Source organism: Mixophyes fleayi, chromosome 6 (genome assembly GCF_038048845.1).
Source record: "Mixophyes fleayi isolate aMixFle1 chromosome 6, aMixFle1.hap1, whole genome shotgun sequence".
Classification (NCBI taxonomy): Eukaryota; Metazoa; Chordata; class Amphibia; order Anura; family Limnodynastidae; genus Mixophyes; species Mixophyes fleayi.
Window position 1 is genome coordinate 55471829 of NC_134407.1, and position 24193 is coordinate 55496021.

General features: G+C 39.2%; 1 protein-coding gene across 1 annotated transcript in view; it reads right to left on the reverse strand.

The window, feature by feature from the left end:
• Positions 1 to 5742: 5742 nt before the first annotated feature.
• Positions 5743 to 24193, reverse strand: part of NPFFR1 (neuropeptide FF receptor 1) — a 170341-nt gene continuing 151890 nt past the window's right edge. The window contains exon 4 of the mRNA XM_075215201.1: positions 5743 to 6961. Within this exon, the coding sequence (XP_075071302.1) occupies positions 6073 to 6961 (889 nt within the window). The 3' untranslated portion in view covers positions 5743 to 6072. The remainder of the gene's footprint in view (positions 6962 to 24193) is intronic.

Genomic DNA, 24193 nt, shown 5'->3' on the forward strand with positions numbered 1-24193 from the left:
CATTTAATTAATATGCCAATTAATAGCACCCATGTTTAATAATTAGGCCTCCCCCCAAACCAACCTGACATTAAATCAATATTGTTTGTGCTTAATAAACACGCCTCCTTCCTCCCAAACAGCCCCAACATTAAATTAATAGCATTTCTGTGAGGATACCTGTTTTTGAGAACTGAAGCTCATTAGATTACTCAGCCCCTCTTCAGAAATCACACAGGCAAGGAGGAGGACCAAAGATACAATGATATCTTTACTTTTCATACAGTAAAACAACAGACTATAAATTTACACACTTTAAAAAATAGGTCAGGGAATCACCAGTGTCAATAGGAGTCCCACCCACCTTAGCCACACAAAAGTTCCACAGGCAAAATAATCTGTCAACAGAAAGACCAGGGTGTCTTGGTATCTTGCTGTTCCTGGCCGCTTGGCCAACTCTCTCCCAGCGTGGTGGAGTTCTGGGTGCACCAATTTACCTAGAACCTGGTGAGTATCTCCAGATGTAGTGAAGTGGATCAAGATGAAGCAAAAGTCTGCTTCCCCAGGTACAGGACAGCAATGATCACCAGGTCTGCTGGTAGAGAACAGAAACTCAACACCAATCAGTGCCACACCTTCAAGGAATCAATCCTCAGAATGAACACCCACACCCCCAGTGGACTGGCTTTTTATGTCCATGGTAAAATTGCCAATGTGTTTTCCCCTCCCAGGGCAAATCCCTTGGTCTCTCCTTAAACATTGGTGGGTGCTGAGCCAGGGGGTTGAAATGGGAGTGGAAATGAGCTGGCCTTCCACAGTGGCTCTGCTTCTGTGTCCCTGCCACAATGTCTGGCCCAGTCCCGTAGAAGAGAATGGGTAATTCTTATCTTTCCCCACCTCCAGATCTTGAATAACACACAGTCCCTCCTGAAATTTACCTCTTCCATGCTTTTGTTACATGTCAGGGCTTCCAGCTGTCCCTCACTTCCTATTCCTTCCTTCTTACTCCTCCATGTCCGCAATAAGTTTTCCTTCTGTCTGCTGAGCACAATTTAAGATCTGGTCCTGGAGTGACAGTCCATGTAATCCCTGCAGATTGATAGGGCCGGTGGGAGATGTTATCTTGGCAGTGTGGCCTGGTCCCATCACAATTCCCATTTAATAAACATATTTCCCTGCCATCAGCAGCCCAAAAGTAAATTAATAACATTCCCTTCTACCTCACAAGCCCCAAAACCAAATTAAACAGTTACACAATTCCCCCACATGTAGTAGAGACCATTACTGCTGATAAAGACCTCACTGCCTTTTGAATATATTACTGATTATGTTTTATAATAGTTATGTAGCATTTTTTTATGTGCCACAATGAAAATCCTGCATGTTCTCCAACCGACAGCCCCATGAATCCCCCATAGTTCTCTCCATCCCCTCTATCTCCTTTTGCTCTCTCCAGCCCCCTATCCTCCCTTTTTCTCTCCAGCCTCATATCCTCCCATTTTTTCTTCAGCCACCTCTCTCCCCATGCTCTGTCCAGCCCCACATTCCACTTCCATTTACTGCTATTATTGTGATCTGCGCGGTAATAGCAGTAAATACCTTACATCCTTGCGGGGGTCTCTGGCGAAGCCCTATGCCACGTTAGACTTCGTGTCTCTGTCATGGTTAACTTCCAACCAGGTTGACCGCTTTGAGTCTGCAAATCCTGTGTGCACCTGATAATTATAGTACATATCTGTTTTTACATTGTGACAGCAGAAAAAATACAAATAAATAAAATATGAGTGCATATTTTATTATTGTACTGAACAATTGCTTGATCAGACTGTTAACCTTGTCTACTGAAAAGCAGCATGAGCACTCCATTAGACAAAATTGTGCCAGCATGTAGCTTCCACAGACTTTCCATTTATTGTTTTGTCTTATTATTAGAGAAAGTAAAGAATTTTACTTGTGTACATTTTTTTCCAAAGATCATGAGTAAAACAGAATTCCACGACTTTACAATGTAATTTTATAAAGCCCTTTGATTTCAGCTGATACTTTGGGACTAGAGATGTCCATTAGCAATAGATAAAAGAACAGGGGGTAAATGTATCAAGGTTTGATTTTTTTTTAGCGTTTTAAAATCGCGGAAAATCGCGGGTTATCACCCGCGATTTTAGTCTCCAAGTTTCCAGATGAATTAAACTGTGATTTTTACTCTGATCTTAAAAATCACTGATCATCTCTGGCTGGCTCTTTGCTGCGATGTCAAACACTCCCGTGTTTAGCTAACTCTCCTGTGTTACCTGCGTGTTTAGTAAATACATCACTGTTACACTGTTCTGTCTATAGAGACGGAGGTCCCGGCAGCTGTCAAATGTGTAAAAATAGATAAAAGTAAACCCTGTCCTACCACTAGTGCTGCCAGCCTACTGTTGGTTGCGTGAAAATCGGGGCAAAATTTTTGCGTTGGGTACCCCGATTTTCATACAACCTGCACTTGGCAAACCAGCCAGGTGGGTGGCACTATAGCAAGGTGATATGTGGCAGGGGTCCCCCTGCCATAATGACAACCAACCCCAGGCTGTATGGGCATGCTGATACTTGTATAACTACAAGCACCTGCATACCCATGGCAGCCAGGGCATGCTGGCACTTGGAGAACCACAAGTGCCAACATGCCCTGACACACACGGCTGGCTGGGACCTGTAGTTCCACAATATAAAATGTTAAATATACCACAACACTCTCTTAACAACCACATACTTTTAATAAAGTCATTTAGTAATTTTACATGAAATCTCACTTTAATACATCTGCGAGATGAAACACCCACGAGAAAATCGCTGGATTTTCAAAATCGGAGCTTGAAACATTTACCCCCAGGTCTGTTAACCAAAAATATTTAAACTAACATATTAATATAAACAAAAGGTGATAAAAGTGCTTTATTAAGACACAGACTTTTTATTTATTATTTTAATGTAAACTTGTACATTCACAGCTTGTTGCTATCTACTACATTGCTGACTACATATCAAAAATCACTGAAATCAAGGAACAGTTTCTGCTTGATTCTAGAGCCATCACCACATTTACAATAAATACATCTAAGTGGAAAAATGGTAAATGCTATTCAAGTTTAATTTGGTTTAGCAAAACTCTGTATGTTAAATGAATAATAGTGTAATGCTGTTTTCTGGCCACAGCATCACAGTAGTAGAAATCAACGGACAGCATTCTCATATCTGATAAGAACTTCAGACAATTTACAGTCCAGAGAATACAAACATGCTTATAGATTAAGCAATAGGTGCTGGTAGTCAGACACGTTTGCAGCATATTTAACAAGATGAATAATGCAACAGGAAGCAAGGACGGAAAACCCTAGTAGTATTATAAATAATTTATTTTAAAGGTCAGATTAGGTTTTTGATGCAGTATGCTGTTGTGTAATCAGGTAAGATGCTAAATAGATAAATTCATAACTGTTCAGGAAGAGAAAGGGCTGTGCTATGCATTGTTAGAACATGGTACAGCTTTGCATGTTAATTGTAAAGGGCACAGTGGCAGGGGTGTATATAACAGAGATGGTTGGAGTACGTGCCCAAGTCCCAAAATTGTTCTGTCAGGCCCAGCGGTGTTAAGTAATGGGATTTAGGAGGAATTACTGTGCATGCTCTGCAATTTAGGGAAAGGATGATGAATGGATTTGTGACATGGAGCTTGCTGTCTGCTAATGACCTTGACACAAGTTGCTTATTTAACATTGGGAGCAGAGTATTTACTATCGCATTTAAAAATGAAACTCTGAAATGATTTTATCTGGATTTGGGGTAATATGATTGAAGTGATGATTCTAGGATTAGGAGTATGGCAGACCGGTAGCGTGAGTATTACCTAGGTCAATGGTAGTCATAATCTAGTTTTATTTTCACAGTAAAATCTCAAAGTAACTTTTGCATTTGTACTGGCAATTCCTTCACCTGGATCTGAACATTAAAAAGTTAGTAAAAAAACCCCATATATTTTACCTCAACATAAAAAACATAGTTAATAGCTGAAAAAATGAGTTATCTATGTACATTACATTTACAGACATGTAGGGCAGATGGTCTTATAAAGACTGACAGTGCCTGGGGAGTTCAGCAGGGCCCTCCATGTCTGTGAATATATATTTTTGTTTCAATGAAAATGTATGGTACACTATAAAGTAGCCCTTCTCTGCAATCTATGGTAAAAACAGTAAAGAGAGTTTTGTAGAATATTATAAGCAAAATCAACATGTATTTGTAAAATTTAATTTACAGTCCACTTGCAAGTTTTCCATTTGATGAGTTTATCATCTGAAACTGCTAATTTAATAACTTAATTTGTTTTCCTGTTTTTAGTGAGCTTTTTTTAAAAAAAAAAGGTTTATAAAATTCTCTTCTTACAGTTGTACTTTCAAGTTGTACTCTTCTAACTTGTGAATATTTTATCAAAAGTTACATGATTAACATTGTGCTTAGGCAGGGATGAGTGATAACAATAAGAGAGAATTAAATAATGTCCTTCTACATTGGAATATATGTGTGTCTATCTTATGCCGCAGAATTGTGCAAACCTGTATACATTCATGGCATAAAAGGTCACAATGATAATAAGCATTATGTTCTCCGACTTCCAGAATTTGCAAACAATCACAATGATAAAAAGGTGTAATTGCAATTATAAATTTACCTATGGATTGCATGTAAGTACATTTGTTCGATGTAAAGATGTGTCTGGGAACAGAATTGGTGCACTACACATGTACATAACAAACATGACCCTTTTGAGATGCATCTTACAAATCAAGAATTATGTTAACTATAAGATCTGAAATTCGCACCTACATAATCCGGTTGAAAGTTTTGAAGTTCATAATAATTGTTGATGCATATCTGCATCTATATGCTAGATATAAGGTTGTACATATCTTAAGATGCATCCAAACATTACTACAAACATGGAAACGAAAGTGTGCAGAAACAAACGGGGCATCTTTACATTCAACCCTAAATCATGCCTCAAGTGTGCAACAGTTTTGCTCCAGTTTAGTGTTCTAAAGTAATGTGTTTTTTTTAATGAATATGGTCCAAAGTTTTTCCATGTCAGCCAAAGTTTTAAACTACATAAACATTCAGTGAGGGTCACTTCTTCAAAGGAAGGCTTCGGGATGTTTCCCAAAGCAACCAATAAAATGTTTGCCTTATATTGTAAACTGCACTTGAAAAATTACATTTTTAATCTGACTAGTGGTTGTGGGCAATGCCACCTTTATCCTTGCTCTAAATATTCCCCATTATGCAGATTGTAGAAGACAGAATTCAAAAATAAAACATATTCATGTACTGTACATTCAAAAAAACAACCAGAGGATTTCCCTTTAGAACAGTAATCTCATATTTGCATATTTGATCCTCTTGGAGTCACCGCTCCCTCTTGCACATGCTCACAAGAGTGGAAGCAGGCATAGCAGATGCAGAAGCTTCACTGGCCCTCGCCCTCTCCACCGGGCCCTATAGCTGTCAAATCCCTATAGTTTTGTCCCTGGGTTCAAAGTCAGTGACATACACAGGGCTTTGTTAGTTTAATGCACTACCACATACCTCCTTCAAGAGATTTCAGCTTTTGATTGGTCCAATTGCTCCCCCCCCCCACTGCACCACTAGTCAGTGGATATCTACATAATGAAAGGAAAAGCAAGTTCCTTTTCATCGTCTTTCAACAATACTGTTATTTTAATTGAACGTTTGAATAAAATCCACTACGGATTTCTTTTATGTAATAATAATGTACTGTTGTTAGTTTAGCATGTGTCATTAAAAACTCCTTCGACATATATGTAACAACATATGCAAGCCCATTTGGAATATCTCATCAAATGTTGATAGTCAATTAAATGCCTTTATCCCTTCACTTGAAACAATTAACATGTGCAATCTGACATTAGTGTTACTCTATATCCTCTTGGGAACCAAATAAAATGACATTACTCATTTCTTACATTAATCCTGTATCAACACTCAGGGATACTGGTGATATTAATTTCAGCACTATCTGCCATCCATAACATGTCTATTTTATATATCCCAAGCTGGTATACTGACAGTGTTATTGGAGCTTTTATTGTCTAACTCCTCTACTACCAAACCATGATGAGCAATTCTCCCACTTCTTAAAGAGAACATACCACCCTTTGCACTGGTACTATTGCATGAGTCTGAGCCTTGAGCAGAGTCACTGGGTTGTACTTCAACAAAAATTCTGTTCCGTACCCCAAACATAAACCCACTGTTCTTTCTCTCTGAATATGTGTCCTTGTGCTCTCTTTTCATCGAACAGAGCTGAACTTTGAAGGCCTCCTGAAAACCTCGGCGGAAGTTCTCATTAAAGTAGCCATAAATAATTGGATTCACGCTACTGTTGAAGAAGGCGAGCCAGTGGGCAAATGGGAATATATACACAGCAATCAGGTTGAGCTGATGGTCATTGAGATTTCCATAGTCTGTAAGCAGCATTAAAGTCCACAGAGGCAACCAAGAGAGTGTAAAGAACAGTGCTACAATAATTAACATGTTTATTACCCTTATTTTCCTCTTAGAAACCCTACGACCTTCATGTTCTTCAGACACAGATCCTCGGATTGGGGCAGATGACTTGAAGAGTTTGAAAGCAATGCGAGCATACATGATGACTATCAAGGTGAGAGGGGCGAGATATATGTGTGAAAATAGGACAGTTGTGTATATCTTCCGCATTTCCTTGTCTGGCCAAGCTTCCCAACATGAGTAAAGAGGATAGAAGTTATTGTAGTCATCTACCATAAAGTGGTAGTCATCCTTGGTCACAGTTAGAGTGACAGCCGATGGGCACATGATGATTAGAGCTAGAACCCAAATGATGACGATGGTGAATATAGCTTTTCGTAGGGTCAACTTCTCTCGGAATGGATATACAATGCAACGGAACCTGTCAGAGATGGAACACACCAAGAAGCATGCAGATTAATTATTACAGTCAGCAAGACATCTGCCACAAAAAATTAATTAAGCAAATATTATGACCAGCTACCAATCAAGTTATGATTAGGTATGCACCCAATTAATAGCTCTATGAAAGGTTGCGTGCAATATCATGAATATTAGCACATAAGCTTGTAGAGGTCAAGACAATCACTGATACATTTAAATATTTTTGCCTTATCATACAGAAATGTAAATTATAATTCTTTACTCAACTGAGGCAAATTCAAATGACTATATCAATGGTCAAGTGGGAAATAATAAAGAAAGTCATCCACAATGTGTGATGAATAATTTGGGATAAAAGAAATGTATATAGAACAAAAAGCTAGTCATCTTGGCATCTCAAATATCAGGCTTATACAATTTTTGATCATAAGCATTTTGGAAAAACATACATCTAATATAGTATACTCAATTAGAAACTTTACTCTATTTTATTATAGGTACTACTTTTATTATATTATAGATATAACCTTTGTGTTATGCCTATACAGGTATGCCTATGTTAAAAGCATTTTTTGTTGTCAACTGAGAGCTGATAAAATAAAGTAGACACATATTTGCTACAAAGCAAAATGTAACAGACAGTAATCTATAAATTCAGTAATATTTAAGAAGTCTGGTATGTAGACAGTGAGTAATGACAGGCTAAACAGCTAACAATGGATAGAAAACAAACCAAATCATCTGTAAAATAACATTATACAGGGTGTGAAGACTCTAGTCTAAAGTAGAGATATTTACAGACCCCCATGTTTTGGTTTTGGTTTTGGATCTGTATTAAATTCATGTTTTGGTTTTGACAAAACCACCCTCACGTGTTTTGGTTTTGGATCTGTATATTTTTTTTACATTGCTAAAATCACATAATTTGGCTCTTTTTTGTTCCTACATTATTATTAATCTCAATAACACTAATTTGCAGTCATTTTCAGTCAATTTTGACCACCTCACAGGTCACAATACTTTTTGCATCTGCTTTTAGCCAAAGACTGCAGTGAGCAGGCTAGATACTAAACGACAGAGCAACGGCACAAACACGCAGCAGTTTATATCACATGTAGGAAACATTGCCACATAGTAGTGGCAGAAAAGAAAAGTGGTGCAAGATGGAATTGTTCTTAGGCTCACTCACCGACCCTTATGTTGGATATTAAAAAGGACATGTACAGTTTAACAAACCAAGCACTTCAGTGACAAGGAGTGCCACTTTTGTGGCTGAAGTGCTTGGTTTGTTTGGGCACCCACAAAACAACCTACCATTGGGCTTTAAGCAGCTAAGCTAACAGTGCTGTCAATGAACTGTAAGACTGCAGCGAGCTGGCTGGTTACTAAGTGACAGAGCAACTGCACAAACACACGGCAGTTTATATAACATATAGGAAACAATGCCACACAGCAGTGGCAGAAAAGAAAAGTGGTACAAGATGGAATTGTCTTTGGGCCCTCCCACCCACTCTTATGTTGGATTGACATATTATGATTGATGGGCAGCAGACTAGACAAGGCTATAAAGTTGACAATATATTGACATTGACAGTATTATTAGGACAGTAATTGAAATGTAGTCAGTATTTATTTGGTTGACAATTCAAATGTAGACAGTGTTATCCGTAACTCTAAACCTGTCCCTGGACCAGTCCCTATTCTTATCCCAAGGCATGTCCCTATCCCCAGGCATGTCCCTATTCCTATCCCTAGACCTGTCCCTAGGCCTGTCCTTACCCATATCCCTAGCCCTATAATAATACTGTCCACATTTAAATAGTCTACCTAATGATACTGTCCACCATGTGAATTGGCAACCTAGCAATACTGTTGACACCTGAACTGTCGACTGTTACATAAGCTGATAGACCAAGGCCTAAATGTCAAACAGTGCAATATGGAATTGTCCTTGGAAATATGTTAAAATGGACATGTACAGTTTAGCAAACCAAGCACTTGTAACGGATTACGCTGGATCTTAGTGCTAATCTCGATTGATGCTGGCCAACCAGAGGTGTGGAGTCTAAGGGACACCCCAATGTTCACCAAGAACCGCCGCAAGGTGGGATGGACTTAGCGTCCGGGAGCTCGCAGGTCGAGGTCCTCTGGCTTGCCTCTGGATGTAGCACTAGCGGATGAGATTAACAGGTAGTCAGGTAACTGTATCTGGTACACAATCGGGCGGCAAGGTACAGAATCAGAAGCAAGCTCAGTGTGAGGGGATTCCTAGGTTCGGTACACGATCGGGCAGCAGAAGAACAAACAGCAGGCAGGTGCAATGTCAGACAAGCCGGATCGAGAGCACAAGATATCAGTAGAGGATCATCAGCAAGCCGGGTCGATAAACAAACACAGGGGAATCAGAGTGGTCAGACAGGCAGCACTGGTACACAGAAATCAGGTAAGGAACAGAACAGCACGAGGAATCTGGAGTCAGGAAGCATTCAAGTTGCTCTGACACTCACCGAGTATCAGAGTGAGGTTTAAATAGCCAGCAAGTTCAAAATCCCGCCCCAAGTTTTGCGATCTTGTGACTGCCGATACCCGGAAGCGTGGCTTACGACAACAGAGAGCAGACAGCACTGGAACGAGGACAGGTATGTTTATGATAGCACTTCAGCGACAAGGAGTGCCACAATTGTGTCTGAAGTGCTTGGTACCACCCATTTGATTTTGTGAGCAAATCAGGGAATTCTCCCAGCTGTAATGCTCTCACAATATTGGTGCTGTTATCAGAAATCATATATCCTGAGGAGAGTCCTAAGAGTAAGTGTACAGAGAGAGGTAAGTGTACAGTGGGTAGAATGGTATTTTGTAACCTAATAATTACATTTTTTAACCTTCTGGTACAGGTGAGGAATTTCTTGTCTAGTAAAATGGTGCAGAGTTGGAATTTAGCAACGGGAACACAGGACCTCAATTAACTGTCTAAAACCAGCTGCATTAATTGTGGATATTGGACGCAGATCTAATACTAGCATAGTCGCCATAGTGCCTGTGCGACAGCTATCGGACTTGCTTCCTCTTGCAAAGGATTGTTTAACAGTCAATTGTTGAAAACTACTAGTAGTCTTGTTCTTGGTCTGCTTCTGGGATGAAAATCCCTTCCAGCAGCAGCAGCAGGGGGCCTAACACTCAAGACTTCTTCAGAGGAATCCTGGATAGGGGAGGAGTCATCTAGCCTTAGCAACCTGGATGCAGGACTAACTCTGATCACTTGTGAGGATATTGATGAGAAAGTTGTTGTCAGTATAGATTGCAGGTGCTGTGACCTAACTGAGATAAGGGAGCTAGCTGATGCTAAACTGCTTGATGTTATTTTTTTTAGCATAAGTTTCTGATTTTCCCAAAAGCTTCCTATGAACTCTTTGCAAGTGGTGTAACATGGATGAGGTTCCTAGATGGTTAAGGTCCCTATCTCTACTGACCGTGGCTTTACAAATGCTAGACGTGGCTAGACAACTGTTGCCAGGTTTTTGGGTAAAAATAACTCCATATATAAGAGGTGGATATTTAGGTCTTATACCCAGGCATGACAATGGTCTTCTTCTCATTACTGGCAAAAAAACAATTCCACTGGTATAGGACTTATACAAACAAACATAATCATCAACATCAACATCCTAATTAGCAGTCAGCTACACAAATATCCCCCTCATTCTGTTGCAAATCCATACTGGCATCCTCAGTTTCTAAATCACCAACTACACTTGGGCTGGTCATCTACACATTTGCAGAAATGGTGAAAGGAGGCTTCTTTATGAGTACAGTATCAGAAAGATCAGGCTTAGACATAGCACTTGTGCATAGACTATCCTCAGGGATTTCCGAACATATGGTTTCTTCTATTGCCTTACTGTTTTTTTCCAGCTCGGCTTTTACACGTGAAATTTTTCTGTGTGAGCAATGGCACTGTACAATGGCACGGGAGAGTGATAAGAACACTGCTACCCCCTACTGTCTATTACAGTAACGGGGTGGGTGGTAGTATAAAGAAGGATTCTACGGGCCCGGTGGTATAGTAGAGAGGCAAAGGTCCTCCCAGTAGTGTTGGAATAAAACAAGGAACACAGGGCTAAAATTGCATAAACTTGTGGGTTTATCCTCTTTGCTTGTGGCATAAGGCTTTAGCACAGCAACAGATAAATAGCAGTAGTATAGAGAAGTAATAACATGATAAAATCAAAATCCATTGTTATACAACATGTCACAAAATAAATAATATTCTAGGAATCTTGGTTTAACGATATGCAAGCATAAATCGACACAACACTTAGATTACTGAATAAATATATCCCACTTTAAATTTAGGCACTGTGCTTCAGTGAAATGTATTTCACTGGATAGATACTTTAGGAGACAATCAGTTGCTACAAGTTAATTAGACCATTACAATAAATGCTGCAGCAGCAAATAATTTAGACCAAGCAATCACAATACTTTTAGTGCAATTATACCAAGTATACTTATCAGACAAAAATCAGCAGAGATGCAACAAGGATTAATCCACTTGTTCAGGTCAGATGCTTTCTAGTTCTACTTATGATATACAGAACTCAAGCGGGTAAATTATAATCCACAGGTTTAAGCGAAGTTTCAGCTGACACATGAAGTTTATTTACTTGTACAAGGTGAAAGCAGTAATTAACTTGATGCATGCGTGACTGCTAAGCTCCGTAAACAACAGCAATTCTGCACAATAAACCACTTAGCAATCCATCTAATGGAATAAGCATCTTTTCCCCAGCAACTAGGATTAAACAACTTGCAATTCTCTCATTAGCAACTATTTTAGGCAGTTTCAGTCAGCCTGCAGATAACTTTAAACACAGCAGATTTGGCTGGAACAAACTCTTCCTTTGGACAGTGCTATAACACCTCTCAATAGCATATTACAGTCTCACTCAGAGGTTTTAATAACAAAGTTTGAGGTCTCCTTTAAATAACTTGAACATAGCAAAGCAAAAGAAACTTATCTGTCTTCATATAAATCCTGCTAACATCTCATGGGCAGCTGCAAGAGGTCTTTTCCTATACTGCAAAGGTGCTTCTTTCTGGGCTGGCTGCAAACATCCCTCAGGACAGCAATTCAGCCATAGCATTCAGTGGCTCTTTGTGGGAAGATCTACACTAGCTGAGCCAGCAGTCACACACACCACTTCTCACACTAGCCAGTCTGTTTTTGGCTCCTCCCCTTTTCCCCAAGATTCTCCTTGAACTTTCAAGTTCATTCACTGCCGTTTGCCCATCCCAAAATACCAGATGCAATTTGCATTTAACTTCCTGTTAACTGTAGTTTTCTGAATGATTGCATACAGTAATATACCTGTGATTTGCATGGTATTACACTACCCCTGTTTCTGCGTGAGCAATGACATTTAGCAATGTGACTGGAGACTGGAGAGTGACAAGAAAATTGTCTGCTACCCCTGTTTCTGTGTGAGCAATGGCACTCAGCAATGCCACTGGAGAGTGACAAGAACACTGTCTGCTACCCATGTTCTGTGTGAGCAATGGCACTCAGCAATGTGACTGGAGAGTGGCAAGAACACTGTCTGCTACCCCTGTTTTTGTGGGAGCAAAGGCACTCTGCAATGTCAGTGGAGACTGGAAAGTGACAAGAACACTGTCTGCTACCCCTGTTTCTGTGTGAGCAATGTTACTGGAGACTGGCAAGAACGCTGCTACCCCTCCTGTGTCTGTCTGAGAAATGGCGCTGGATCTCCAGGTAGGGAGGTACTTATGGAATCCAAAACCTGCAAGATCCAACAACAAAACAATGACGTTTGCCATAATTTCAGTTCTGAGGATGCGGGAAAGTACCAAGCCTCAGCATCCTAGTTAAAAGCCATTAAATAGATATGAGTATATGTATGTGTGTGAATGGAGGAAGATATGGCTTTTCTTATGTAGCAAATTTATTTTTTATTTCATGCCATTATGTAGGGAATACATGCAAATCTACATAAACAAAGGAATACATTTTAACTTTTTTACTTTGCTATTATAAATCAATGAGTCAGAGAAATAGATTCATTAGTGATGACTGCAGATGAGGCCTGATCCAGAAGTTCCTGGCATCTTCCATAGCCTGGAATGGTAATAACAATAAAGTATTTGCCAAGGAAAGCAGCACTTTTTTGTACAGGTACCTGTTACATTTCATGCATAAAGCTCAATCAAAATCCCTCTCCCAGAAACAAGGTTAGGTAGGGTATAAGTTATTTTCACATTGAGGTAATTTAATATTTTCAATACCTTGACTTATTAGCTTTATAGAGCTAATGCTATTTCAACTTCAATATCCCCCCATTGTACATGCTCCAAATAGCAGAGCATGGGCAAGTGTAAGGTTTAGGCTAACATTGACGGGCCTCACTCACATGAGCACAACACAGTCATTGCCCCCCCTGCAACAGCTATAGTATCACCCATAATCTCCACCATTTGTAATATGCATAATTTCATTCATACAGCGTTGTAAATCATTGTCTAAGCAGAAAAACAGTACATAAATAAAAACACATGCTAAATACAGATAACATTTTAACAACTTAATCCTTGCTCTGTATATCCCTTATAAATGCATGAGTACCCTTTTAAGAAGTGTCTTAGTACCTGGTCGCAAACACAAAATAGTGCTTGTGTAGCAAAACAAAACAATATTTTATATACACTAAATTGAAAGGTATATGAAAGTACATGTGTACATGTGCATTTCAGTCATTAAATGGTTTGGAAAAAGATCCCTGATGGGCTTTTCACATATGTTCTATTGCTCAAGCAATTTTCTGCTTTAAATTATTGGAACATAAGTGTTTTTTCCTCCTGGAGGGTCTTGTGGATGAAAATGTATTTTTACTTCTGTAGTTACATGTGTTCATTCAATTTCCAATCCATTGGAGCACTATAGCCATTACATCTCTATTCTCCAATAGATTTAAAATTGAGTAGCTAAAGTGGCCACGCTTATATATTGTAAGCATGATTTCAATAGAGTTACGTGTTGAAAATTGAACCACGGACCTTGAGTACTAGCCTCAATCAGCATTTTCGGAACTATGATATTTTTGGATTGATGCCTGATACAGGCTGCATTATCTAATAAGTGAATGCTTCTCCACAGTATTATTGATGCCATATCTGTAGGGGGTTACTACATTTTACACTTTCGCATGGTGATCCACCTGTGTTGATTTTATTTATAGAGAATTTTTTTCTCCATGTGACAGAAGCTCTGGGCAAGTGGTAAATGGCAGTCCCAGGTTCCTGTCATTTGTAGGTTAAACAGACTGAACAAGAAATGCACCTGTGAGGAGCCTGTGAAAAGGCAGCTGGGATATGCAACCAGTGTCTCAGACCTGGGGAGGAGGTGAGCTGCCTCCTGAGACACTCTTCTGCAGTGAGCAATAATTTGTTGTAGTTCTGAGAGAGGGTCTTGCTAAATGTATTAGCTAGTAGCCAGACGGCTAGGATTTTGTTTATATTTTGTTTTGTTTACAAGCTGGTGAATAAACTGGCTGTGGCAGTTATCTTGAACCCTCTGGACTTGTGTGGTTTACTGCTGATGTTCACCAAGGAGATAGTACCTATTCCCTTGACTATACTACAATATATATACAGGGCTTCCAAGAGGAATTCAGGGCCCCGGTACAACAAATTCATGGGGCCCCCCTTACAGTCAAGTATGCTAAAAAAATGTTAGCAAAATTTTGCGGAGGTGTGGTCATGCATTTGGGGGCGTGGCAAATACACCATTGGGGCGTGGCTAACACGTCCATCAAAATCACTAGGCTCTCAATTTGCCGGAGCGTCACATATGTCCAAGCACTCCTGACTTTCAGGACATCTAGCACCACAGTGTAGTATACAAACAATGCAGTGTGTACACAAAGAGTTCAGTCTTGGCCTGCACCTTACATTGGGCACAACACTCACCAAAAATTGCCATTGTCCCTACTAGAATCACAACATTTCACACACTGTCCTGCTCTCTCCTACCTGTTCTTCTCACTTTCACCACCTGTGGCTGCATGTTTCTTTAGTTGCGCTTGTCTCGATCCTGGAATGCTGAAGGCCCTATTTGGGAAAAAATTGCTACATTTAGATAATTCCAAACAACCCTGGCGTTAAATCAATACCACCCACGATTAATAATTAGGCCTTCCTCCAGCTCCAATATTACCATAATGTGCCCCTTCATCATCGCCATGCCTTATGATCACACTGCGCCCTCCATGCTGATTTTGCCCCCTTCACCTGGCTCCCCTTCATCACACTATACTATGCTGCTCTCCCCCCCTTTTTCAATCCCACTGTGCCATGCCTCCCCCGCTTTTAAACCCCTCTATGACAGGCCCCCCCTTGTTTTTTAACCCCTCTATGACAGGCCCCCCCTCGTTTTTTAACCCCTCTATGACAGGCCCCCCCCCTCATTATTTAACCCCTCTATGACAGGGCCCCCCCTAATTTTTTAACCCCTCTATGACAGGACCCCCTCATTTTTTAACCCCTCTATGACAGGCCCCCCCTTCGTTTTTTAACCCCTCTATGACAGGCCCCCCCTCATTTTTCAAACCCTCTATGATAGGCCTACCCCCTCGTTTTTTAACCCCTCTATGACAGGCCCCCCCTCGTTTTTTAACCCCTCTATGACAGGCCCCCCCCTCATTTTTTAACCCCTCTATGACAGGCCCCCCTCGTTTTTTAACCCCTCTATGACAGGCCCACCTTCGTTTTTTAACCCCTCTATGACAGGCCCCCCTCATTTTTTAACCCCTCTATGACAGACCCCCCTCATTTTTTAACCCCTCTATGACAGGCCCCCCTCATTTTTTAACCCCTCTATGACAAACCCCCCCATTTTTTAACCCCTCTATGACAGGCCCCCTCATTTTTTAACCTCTCTATGACAGCCCCCCTCGTTTTTTAACCCCTCTATTACAGGCCCCCCCTCGTTTTTTAACCCCTCTATGACAGCCCCCCCCTCATTTTTAACCCCTCTATGACAGGGCCCCCCTCGTTTTTTAACCCCTCTATGACAGGCCCCCTTTCATTTTTTAACCCCTCTATGACAGGCCCCCCTCATTTTTTAACCCCTCTATCACAGGCCCCCCTTCATTTTTTAACCCTTTTGACAGGCCCCCCTTGTTTTTTAACCCCCCTATGAGAGGCCCCCCTCGTTATTTAACCCCTCTATGACAGGGCCCCCCTCATTTTTTAACCATTCTGACAGGCCCCCCTTCATTTTTTAACCCCTCTATGACAGGCCCCCCCTTCGTTTTTTAACCCCTCTATGACAGGCCCCCCTCATTTTTTAACCCCTCTATGACAGGCCCCCCTTCGCTTTTTAACCCCTCTATGACAGGCCTCCCCCTTGTTTTTTAACCCCTCTATGATAGGCCCCCTATCGTTTTTTAACCCCTCTATGACAGGCCCCCCCTTAATTTTTTAACCCTTCTGACAGCCCCCCCTCGTTTTTTAACCCCTCTATGACAAGGCCCTCTAGTTTTTTAACCCCTCTATGACAGGCCTCCTTTCATTTTTTAACCCCTCTATGACAGGCCCCCCTCATTTTTTAACCCCTCTATCACAGGCCCCCCTTCATTTTTTAACCCTTTTGACAGGCCCCCCCTCGTTTTTTAACCCCTCTATGAGAGGCCCCCCTCGTTATTTAACCCCTCTATGACAGGGCCCCCCTCATTTTTTAACCCTTCTGACAGGCCCCCCTTAATTTTTTAACCCCTCTATGACAGGCCCCCCCCTTCGTTTTTTAACCCCTCTATGACAGGCCCCCCTCATTTTTTAACCCCTCTATGACAGGCCCCCCTTCGCTTTTTAACCCCTCTATGACAGGCCTCCCCCTCGTTTTTTAACCCCTCTATGACAGGCCCCCCATCATTTTTTAACCCCTCTATAACAGGCCCCCCCTTAATTTTTTAACCCTTCTGACAGCCCCCCCTCGTTTTTTAACCCCTCTATGACAGGGCCCTCTAGTTTTTTAACCCCTCTATGACAGGGCCCCCCTCATTTTTTAACCCCTCTGACAGGCCCCCCATCATTTTTTAACCCCTCTATGACAGCCCCCCCCCTTGTTTACTTACCTTTTCCTTTTCTTCTTTCTTGGTCCTCTCTGCTGCTCTGTGCTCCATTGCTCCAGACTGACTGAATGCTGGGCGTGACATGATGATGTCACACCCGGCATTCAGACAGTCTGAATGGAGCACAGAGCAGCAGAGAGGAGGGATGCCGGCACCGCGATCACGTGAGTATTAATATATTTTTTTTTTACTACCCTGTTCCCCCCACCAACGACCGAGTAACCCCCCCAAGCCGCAAAAAAACCAAAACAAAAAAAAAAAAAAAAAATTAGTTTTGAAAAAAAACAAAAAAACAAAAAACAAAAAAAAAACGTCAGCACGAGGGCCTGGGCTGGGCCCCCTGGCATGCCCGAGCCCGGGTAATTAGTACCCGCTCCCCCTCCCTCTCGGCGGCCCTATATATATATATATATATATATATATATATATATATATATATATATCTACTATATAAATGCCTAGTGACGTGTGTGGAAAAAAAACAAACAAGCTGCAGCGCCACCTGCTTGGCAGAGTTATACACTGACCTATATATTTCTTGAAGGAGAAGTGACAGTTGGGAGTGGTTGGTGGTTGCCGGGGGTGACAGTGGGGAGTTTTTAACACCTTAAGTAGCTTGATAAAGGATGTGGCGATGAAGATGAAGGATGAGGTGATGGAGAAAAATGATGAGGTGGTGACATGTGGACAAAACCACGTTAAAAAAGGGCGCTTGCGTCGGGAAGTAACGCTCTTCCCCTGAGGAGGCCTGGGCTAGGCCCAAATGCATGACAACAACCTTTTTAACACCTTAAGTAGCTTGATTTGACTAGAATGCATGAGTATCATGCACGGGTTAACTTGTATATATATATTTATATATATATATATATATATATTTATATATTTATTTTTATTAGTTTAGCTTGTGTAATAAAATTATATGTATTTTCCATAGAGTGTATGCTTGCAGCTCATTATTCAGTATTCTGCTATTTTAGCAACTGTTTTTTTATTTTTATTTTTAAGTGTACTATTAACCCTATAGAGTCTTCAGAGCGCTGTATTTCTTTTGTTTTTTTCTCTTTGTGTCTCCATTCTAGAGGTATGTAGGCGATTCCTAAATACAGTAGCGTGGGCCTATTTGGTGTAGATATTTTAATATTATTTATTATTTATATAGAAAGATTTTACCTTATTTTTAATGTTTTAATTTTTTATATTACATTTTCCACTCTGTGCCTGAATGTTTTCTCAGTTGTTGGAGATATAATTTAGTCATACTTGCCAACTTTTCCTCGTTGGTTTCAGGGAGATTCTGGGGGAGGTTGGCGTGCGGGGGCGGGGCTGGACGAATCACATAATTTTAGCTAAGATGACACAATATTTGCGTCATTAAGCCCCGCCCCCCACCACTTATCTATTGCGGGGGCGAGAACCTGGATGTTGCCCTGCTCTCCCTGGAGGTCTCCCAGAAATGCGGTAGTCTCCGGGACATTCCGGGAGAGTAGGCAACTATGCATTAAAGAAAAGCAGCTAATGAATCTCTAGAGACTGAAGTGTCTTTTACCTTTCTGTCTCCATTACTGAAGTCATGTTGTCTTACCTGTCAGTCTATGATTAAATCTTGGTCTCCATGAAAATGGCCACCACCATAGGCATCAATACATGGACATAGGACACAATTTCTGAACTGTGTCATCATGCCACAAATGGCGAAGCCAACCACGTCTTGTACTGGCTCAGCATCAGGGAGAATGCCTGACTCTTCAGGGAGTAAGGGAGATCACCCCTATTTCAGAGAGTCTCCCTAACATTCAGGAAGAGTTGGTAAGTATGAATTTAGTCTTGTCTGGTCCTCTTAGTTTACTCTCTCTCTATCTATCTATCTATATATATATATATATATATATATATATATATATATATATATATACATATATATGTGTGCGTGTGTGTGTGTTGTTTTACAAATTGTTGTTTCTTAAAGAGATATAATTTTATCCAAAACAGAGGAATGCATCTTTCTTTTATGATAGTTTTACTATGCAATGTATAAAATTACCTCAGGTAGGCTAGCCACTAATTTTATTCTCATTTAAAATACAGGTGTTGAATGCCATAACACTTGTTTAAATATGCTGATTACTCTTTTGTGAGTAGAGAGAGTCTAAAAATACCCAGAGTATCATGAAAGATTGACTGCAGATGAATGACGGACTTGGAATATTTGTTATATTATAACATTGCTGAGTGACAATGATGTTATTACATCCTTCTAAAACTAAATAATATTATAATAGCATTCAGCATATATTTTATATTTTATATTCTAGGACAATGCTTTTCAACTCCATAATGTTTTTCAGCTTCATAACTCAGTTGAAAAGCATTGTCCTAGAATATAAAATATATGCTGGACTATATGGATTATGTGAAATCCGACAAAATTCGACATTACGGATCCGAGTGAAACCAAGTAGTAACTCGGTTTCTCCCGCCAAGCTCGGATCTCAAAACAAGGCGAAACGTCATTTCCAGGAAAAATTTTCTTTTGTATACATAGTCCTCCCTCATTTTCTTCAGTGCCCGTTTAGAACAGACAGTGTGTAAGGAGGAAGTTAGCTGTGGTGCTCTGCTCAGAAAACAGCATTCAGGGTGAACGAGGAACATAGGAAAGAAATAGAACCGTGTCATTATTGTAAAGCAGTTCTGTAGAGAATTGTCAGCTAGAATAGTTTGCTGATCAATTGCTTTTAATTTCAATCTGAAATACACTTTATACACTTTTGCAACTGGTTGTTGTTAATAGATATCATAGCGCTAGACAGTATATACAGACTGAGTTAGATAGATTTCATTCTGAACTAGTATATTTTTTTTCTTGGTTAAAAAACAGTGTGCTTTTGTTGTCTATTAATAGCAGAAGGCAAAAAATAAACAGATTTACATTGTAATCTTTTCAAGTATTTTTCAAAACTTGTCAGTTTTGAAAGGCTCAGTTAGTGACATCCATATTAAAAAAAGTGTGTTTGTGGGTGAGGTTCATCAGCAGCTGCTCACCCCCCAAAAAACACTGTATTATTATATACTAATATTTTCTATTTTCAATACTTGTCCATTTTAAAAGGGTTATTCAGTGAAATTTAAATTTAAAAAAGAGTGTTTGTGAGGGTCAGCATGCAGCTAGCTGCACACCCCAAAAAAGCACTATATATTCTAATGTTTTCTATTTTTCAATACGTGTCGATTTTAGAAGGGTCTTTCAGTGACATCCAAATTAAAAAAGAGTGTGTGTGCTGGTCAGCAGCAGCTACACACCCCAAAAAAGTAAAGAGGGTGAGCATGTCGGTGACTCAGAGCAGCACAACCAACCAATAAAATATAAAAGTTGTTTGTTAGAAGTATATTGTGGATCAGTGTAATAAGAATTGTAAGATAACAATCCTTCCTTTCCCTGTCTCATTGAGCGGTCCCCTGGTGTGGTGACAGGCATCTACAAGAAGCTCCAATCTGTTCAAGTAACATTACTCCTCTTGGCAACCATGGATCACTGTACAGATCAGGAGCAGACCAGTACTGGCAGTATTACTAGTAAAAAAGTAATGCAGGAGTAATGCAAAAGTTGTCGAAAGTGTCCTCTAAATCCAAACACTATTTGTCAAATTCAGTCTCAAGAGGTACAAATGGTAATTATATGTGTCTGTGCATACAAAACTATCCAGCGCTGAGCTAATGATACCAATATTATATGTTATGTCGCAGCTGTAATAAAAAAGATCATGCCAAAGTCCCTTTTCTTACAAGGAAGAAAAAAGATTAGTATACAACGTTGTCCATAACCGAAAATTATAAAATTAAATTATGATAAAGTATATAGAAAAAATATATACAAAGAGTAAATAATATAATGAGTAATATTAATAAAATCAAATAAATGTCCAATCTGGCATAGTTACTGAAGATATGAGGGAGGACGGCTCTTTATATCAACATGATAAGTTTATTATACAAAATCATTAAAATAAAAAAAGAAACATATATATTAAATTAAAGACAAATACCCAAATGAAAACCATATAAATATGCTAGTTTTGGTGTTAAAACACCTAGGAATATGTATAATTAGCGAGATGCACATTCACCAAGCTGCACTTACTCTCCAGCATGTAATTATGCACTTCTGTTGGCACTGGTATGCATATAATTAGCAGTATCAATTGTTAAGATTTTAGTGTTCATTACCAAAAAATACTAATTAGAAACAATACATTGATGGGTAAATACTTTGAAAGTAAAAACCAACAGAAATAGTCCCAAAATTAGTAAATATAAAAAGTGTAGTGGAAACAAAGAATAACCCCATAGGATAAATCATCCATTCACATACTTGAGACTTGATAAATACTGATATTGCAGTCAATGTCACAATTGTTGAAAGCCTTTCAAACCTTTGATGTTCAACCTTGGATAATAAGTGCAGATTCCAAGATGGCGGTGTCGAACTACAAGGGCCGATGAACCATACATTGTAACCTGAATGTGGTGTTTGCAGTTGAGCATTAGGAATATGAACAATCGTTTCTTAATTTGAAATCAGTTGGCACAAATGTGGACTCCATAGTAGCGGTATCACGCTGGAGCGCTGATAGAACACTCGCTGTCGTCTGGATGATGTTGCAGCCATCAGGCAGTGTAAGTGGAAACACCCGCTTCCTATACTGGAGTTATCCCACAAAACTCTGCACGGTAGATGTTAGTCTCTTAGCATAATCGGCTTAGGTTCATAGCATGATGGTAATAGTCTACTATTATTATCCAATAAGAAACTGAAATATAGTCAATATGAAAAATAAATAAAAAACAAAGTGTGGACCTTGTATCCTATCTGACTGACGCGTTTCGTCTGAGTCTCTTAGACTTTTTCAAAGACAATGAGGGAGTCCTTACCCAGCTTTCTTTTATAGGTGGTAAGTCCAACCCTGAAAATTAATTCATTGGAAAAGTCCTGTGTCTCATAACGATCTCCACAATATTGTCTCTTATATATGTGTAACCCTACTCCTACAAGGAAGTGCTTAAATAGCAACTAAAAAATACATATAAGTTTACATATACATATAACTTGTCAAAGTCGAATAATTGGATGAAAGAAAGTATATTGATTAATATTGTTTTACCTTGCGATTGCAATTAGTACTCCATGTGTCATGGCGCAATCACACGATAAATAACGCACGCATACACTCGCACTTACACATTCACTTATATATAGTTCATATTTATTATGGTTCCAATCCACATTCATTTATTAGTAAAATATATTAGATTGTTTATTTATGCATATATAATACTGTAGTAAAGGTATTTATGGTTCAGGTGTTTTAAAAGGTAAAGGGTTTGGTCTCATATTAAAGCTTATTTCACCAAGATTAACCCGGTGTGGACGGAATAGCGATCGCATCTAGCGATTGCAAGATACAAGCAATATGAGATTAATGCTCAAAAATACTATTGTGTGGGTCAGTTTCCCCTCACCCTTTGCAAGGATCAAATGAACTGACCTATAACTTGCAAGGAACTGGAATATCATTAACCCTAGACCAATGAAGACCTCACTAAGTGTTATCTGTACAGTATATACAAGCATGCTGGCTTTTGTTCAACCTCTCTTTGATCCTGGCCACTTGAGAGCATGGCTCTATTCACTGGAGCAGGGTGAACACTATAAGGAAGATGTAATGTATTCTGTGTTTTTATACTTTCCTGTTTTAATGTAACATCTTTAATATGTAATAATGGCTTGCTGTAAAATCCTGCTATATTTTGCAATTAAATACATTGTGCGTTGGAACAACAACAATCGCATTGGACAATGTTTTATTGGTAAGCGATAAAATTACTTTAATAAACTATAGCTCGATAAACACATAAAAATGTGCACATAAACACATATACCCAAGAAGAATGAATATAGCACTAAAGTGAAATAATCTCCCTGAACTGATTGATCTTTAAAGTTATGTGAATTTAAACAAGCCCAATCATATTATATCAATTGCAGCTAAATTTGAATAAATTGTACATAGATAATTCCTAAAATATATAAATAATAATAATAATAATAATAATAAATTATAAAAATTATTATTATATGTGTGTGTAGCTATACGCACCTGTCTCCAGGTATAAGATCCTAGTATCTTATAGATATAGAGAGCCGTTCTCATATTTACAACATTTATCCGGATCAATCAATCGATGTGGAAAGGGATTAATCTTAGAATGAAAGCAATGTAGTAAACTATAAACTCTCCACACAAACGTGAATAGGTACACGACATTGTACCTAAGGATCCACAAAATCGATAGTTTTGTTCAGACCATCAGGAATAATTGTCTGCATTCTAAAAATCCATATGGGTTCTGCCTCATAGAGATGTTGGTACATATCTCCTCCTCGAATAGTTTTGTTAATATGTTCCAATCCAAACAATCTAAGGCCACTCACATTCTTACTATGTGCATGAAAAACATGTTTTGATAAACTGTGCATCTGAAGGCCAATGCTGATGTTCAGTTTGTGTTCCCTAAAACAAGTTTTTAATGATCTAGTGGTCCTACCAATATATTGTACTCCACACTGGTATTGTAATAAATATAATACATATGTGGTTTCACAATTAATAAATTGTCTAATAGGGAATACAACATTAGTCATGGTGTTGCATGTTAAAGAAATCTGTTTATTACACTTGAAACACCCTGAAGGTTTTGGTGGTAGCCAGTTATCAATGGTGACCACTTTTAAGTTCTCATCCAGATAAATTTCTAATAATGCATCTTGTTTTAAAAGATCTGAATTCGTCATAATGATTTTTTTAATTGATAGAGATTTGTTATTGAATTTGGATATAAATGTCAGAGAATCTTGATTGTATCCCCATCTTTAATATGATAATGTCTTTTAGTCTTTTTCTCCTCAATATTTGTTTTTTTCGTAAACTAAAGATGATATCTGAAATACATTCTGAGAAGATATCTGGGGCGCATGTGCGGCATTCAAAGCCGTACACTCTTTTTTCATAGCCCAATCTATTGCGTCTTGC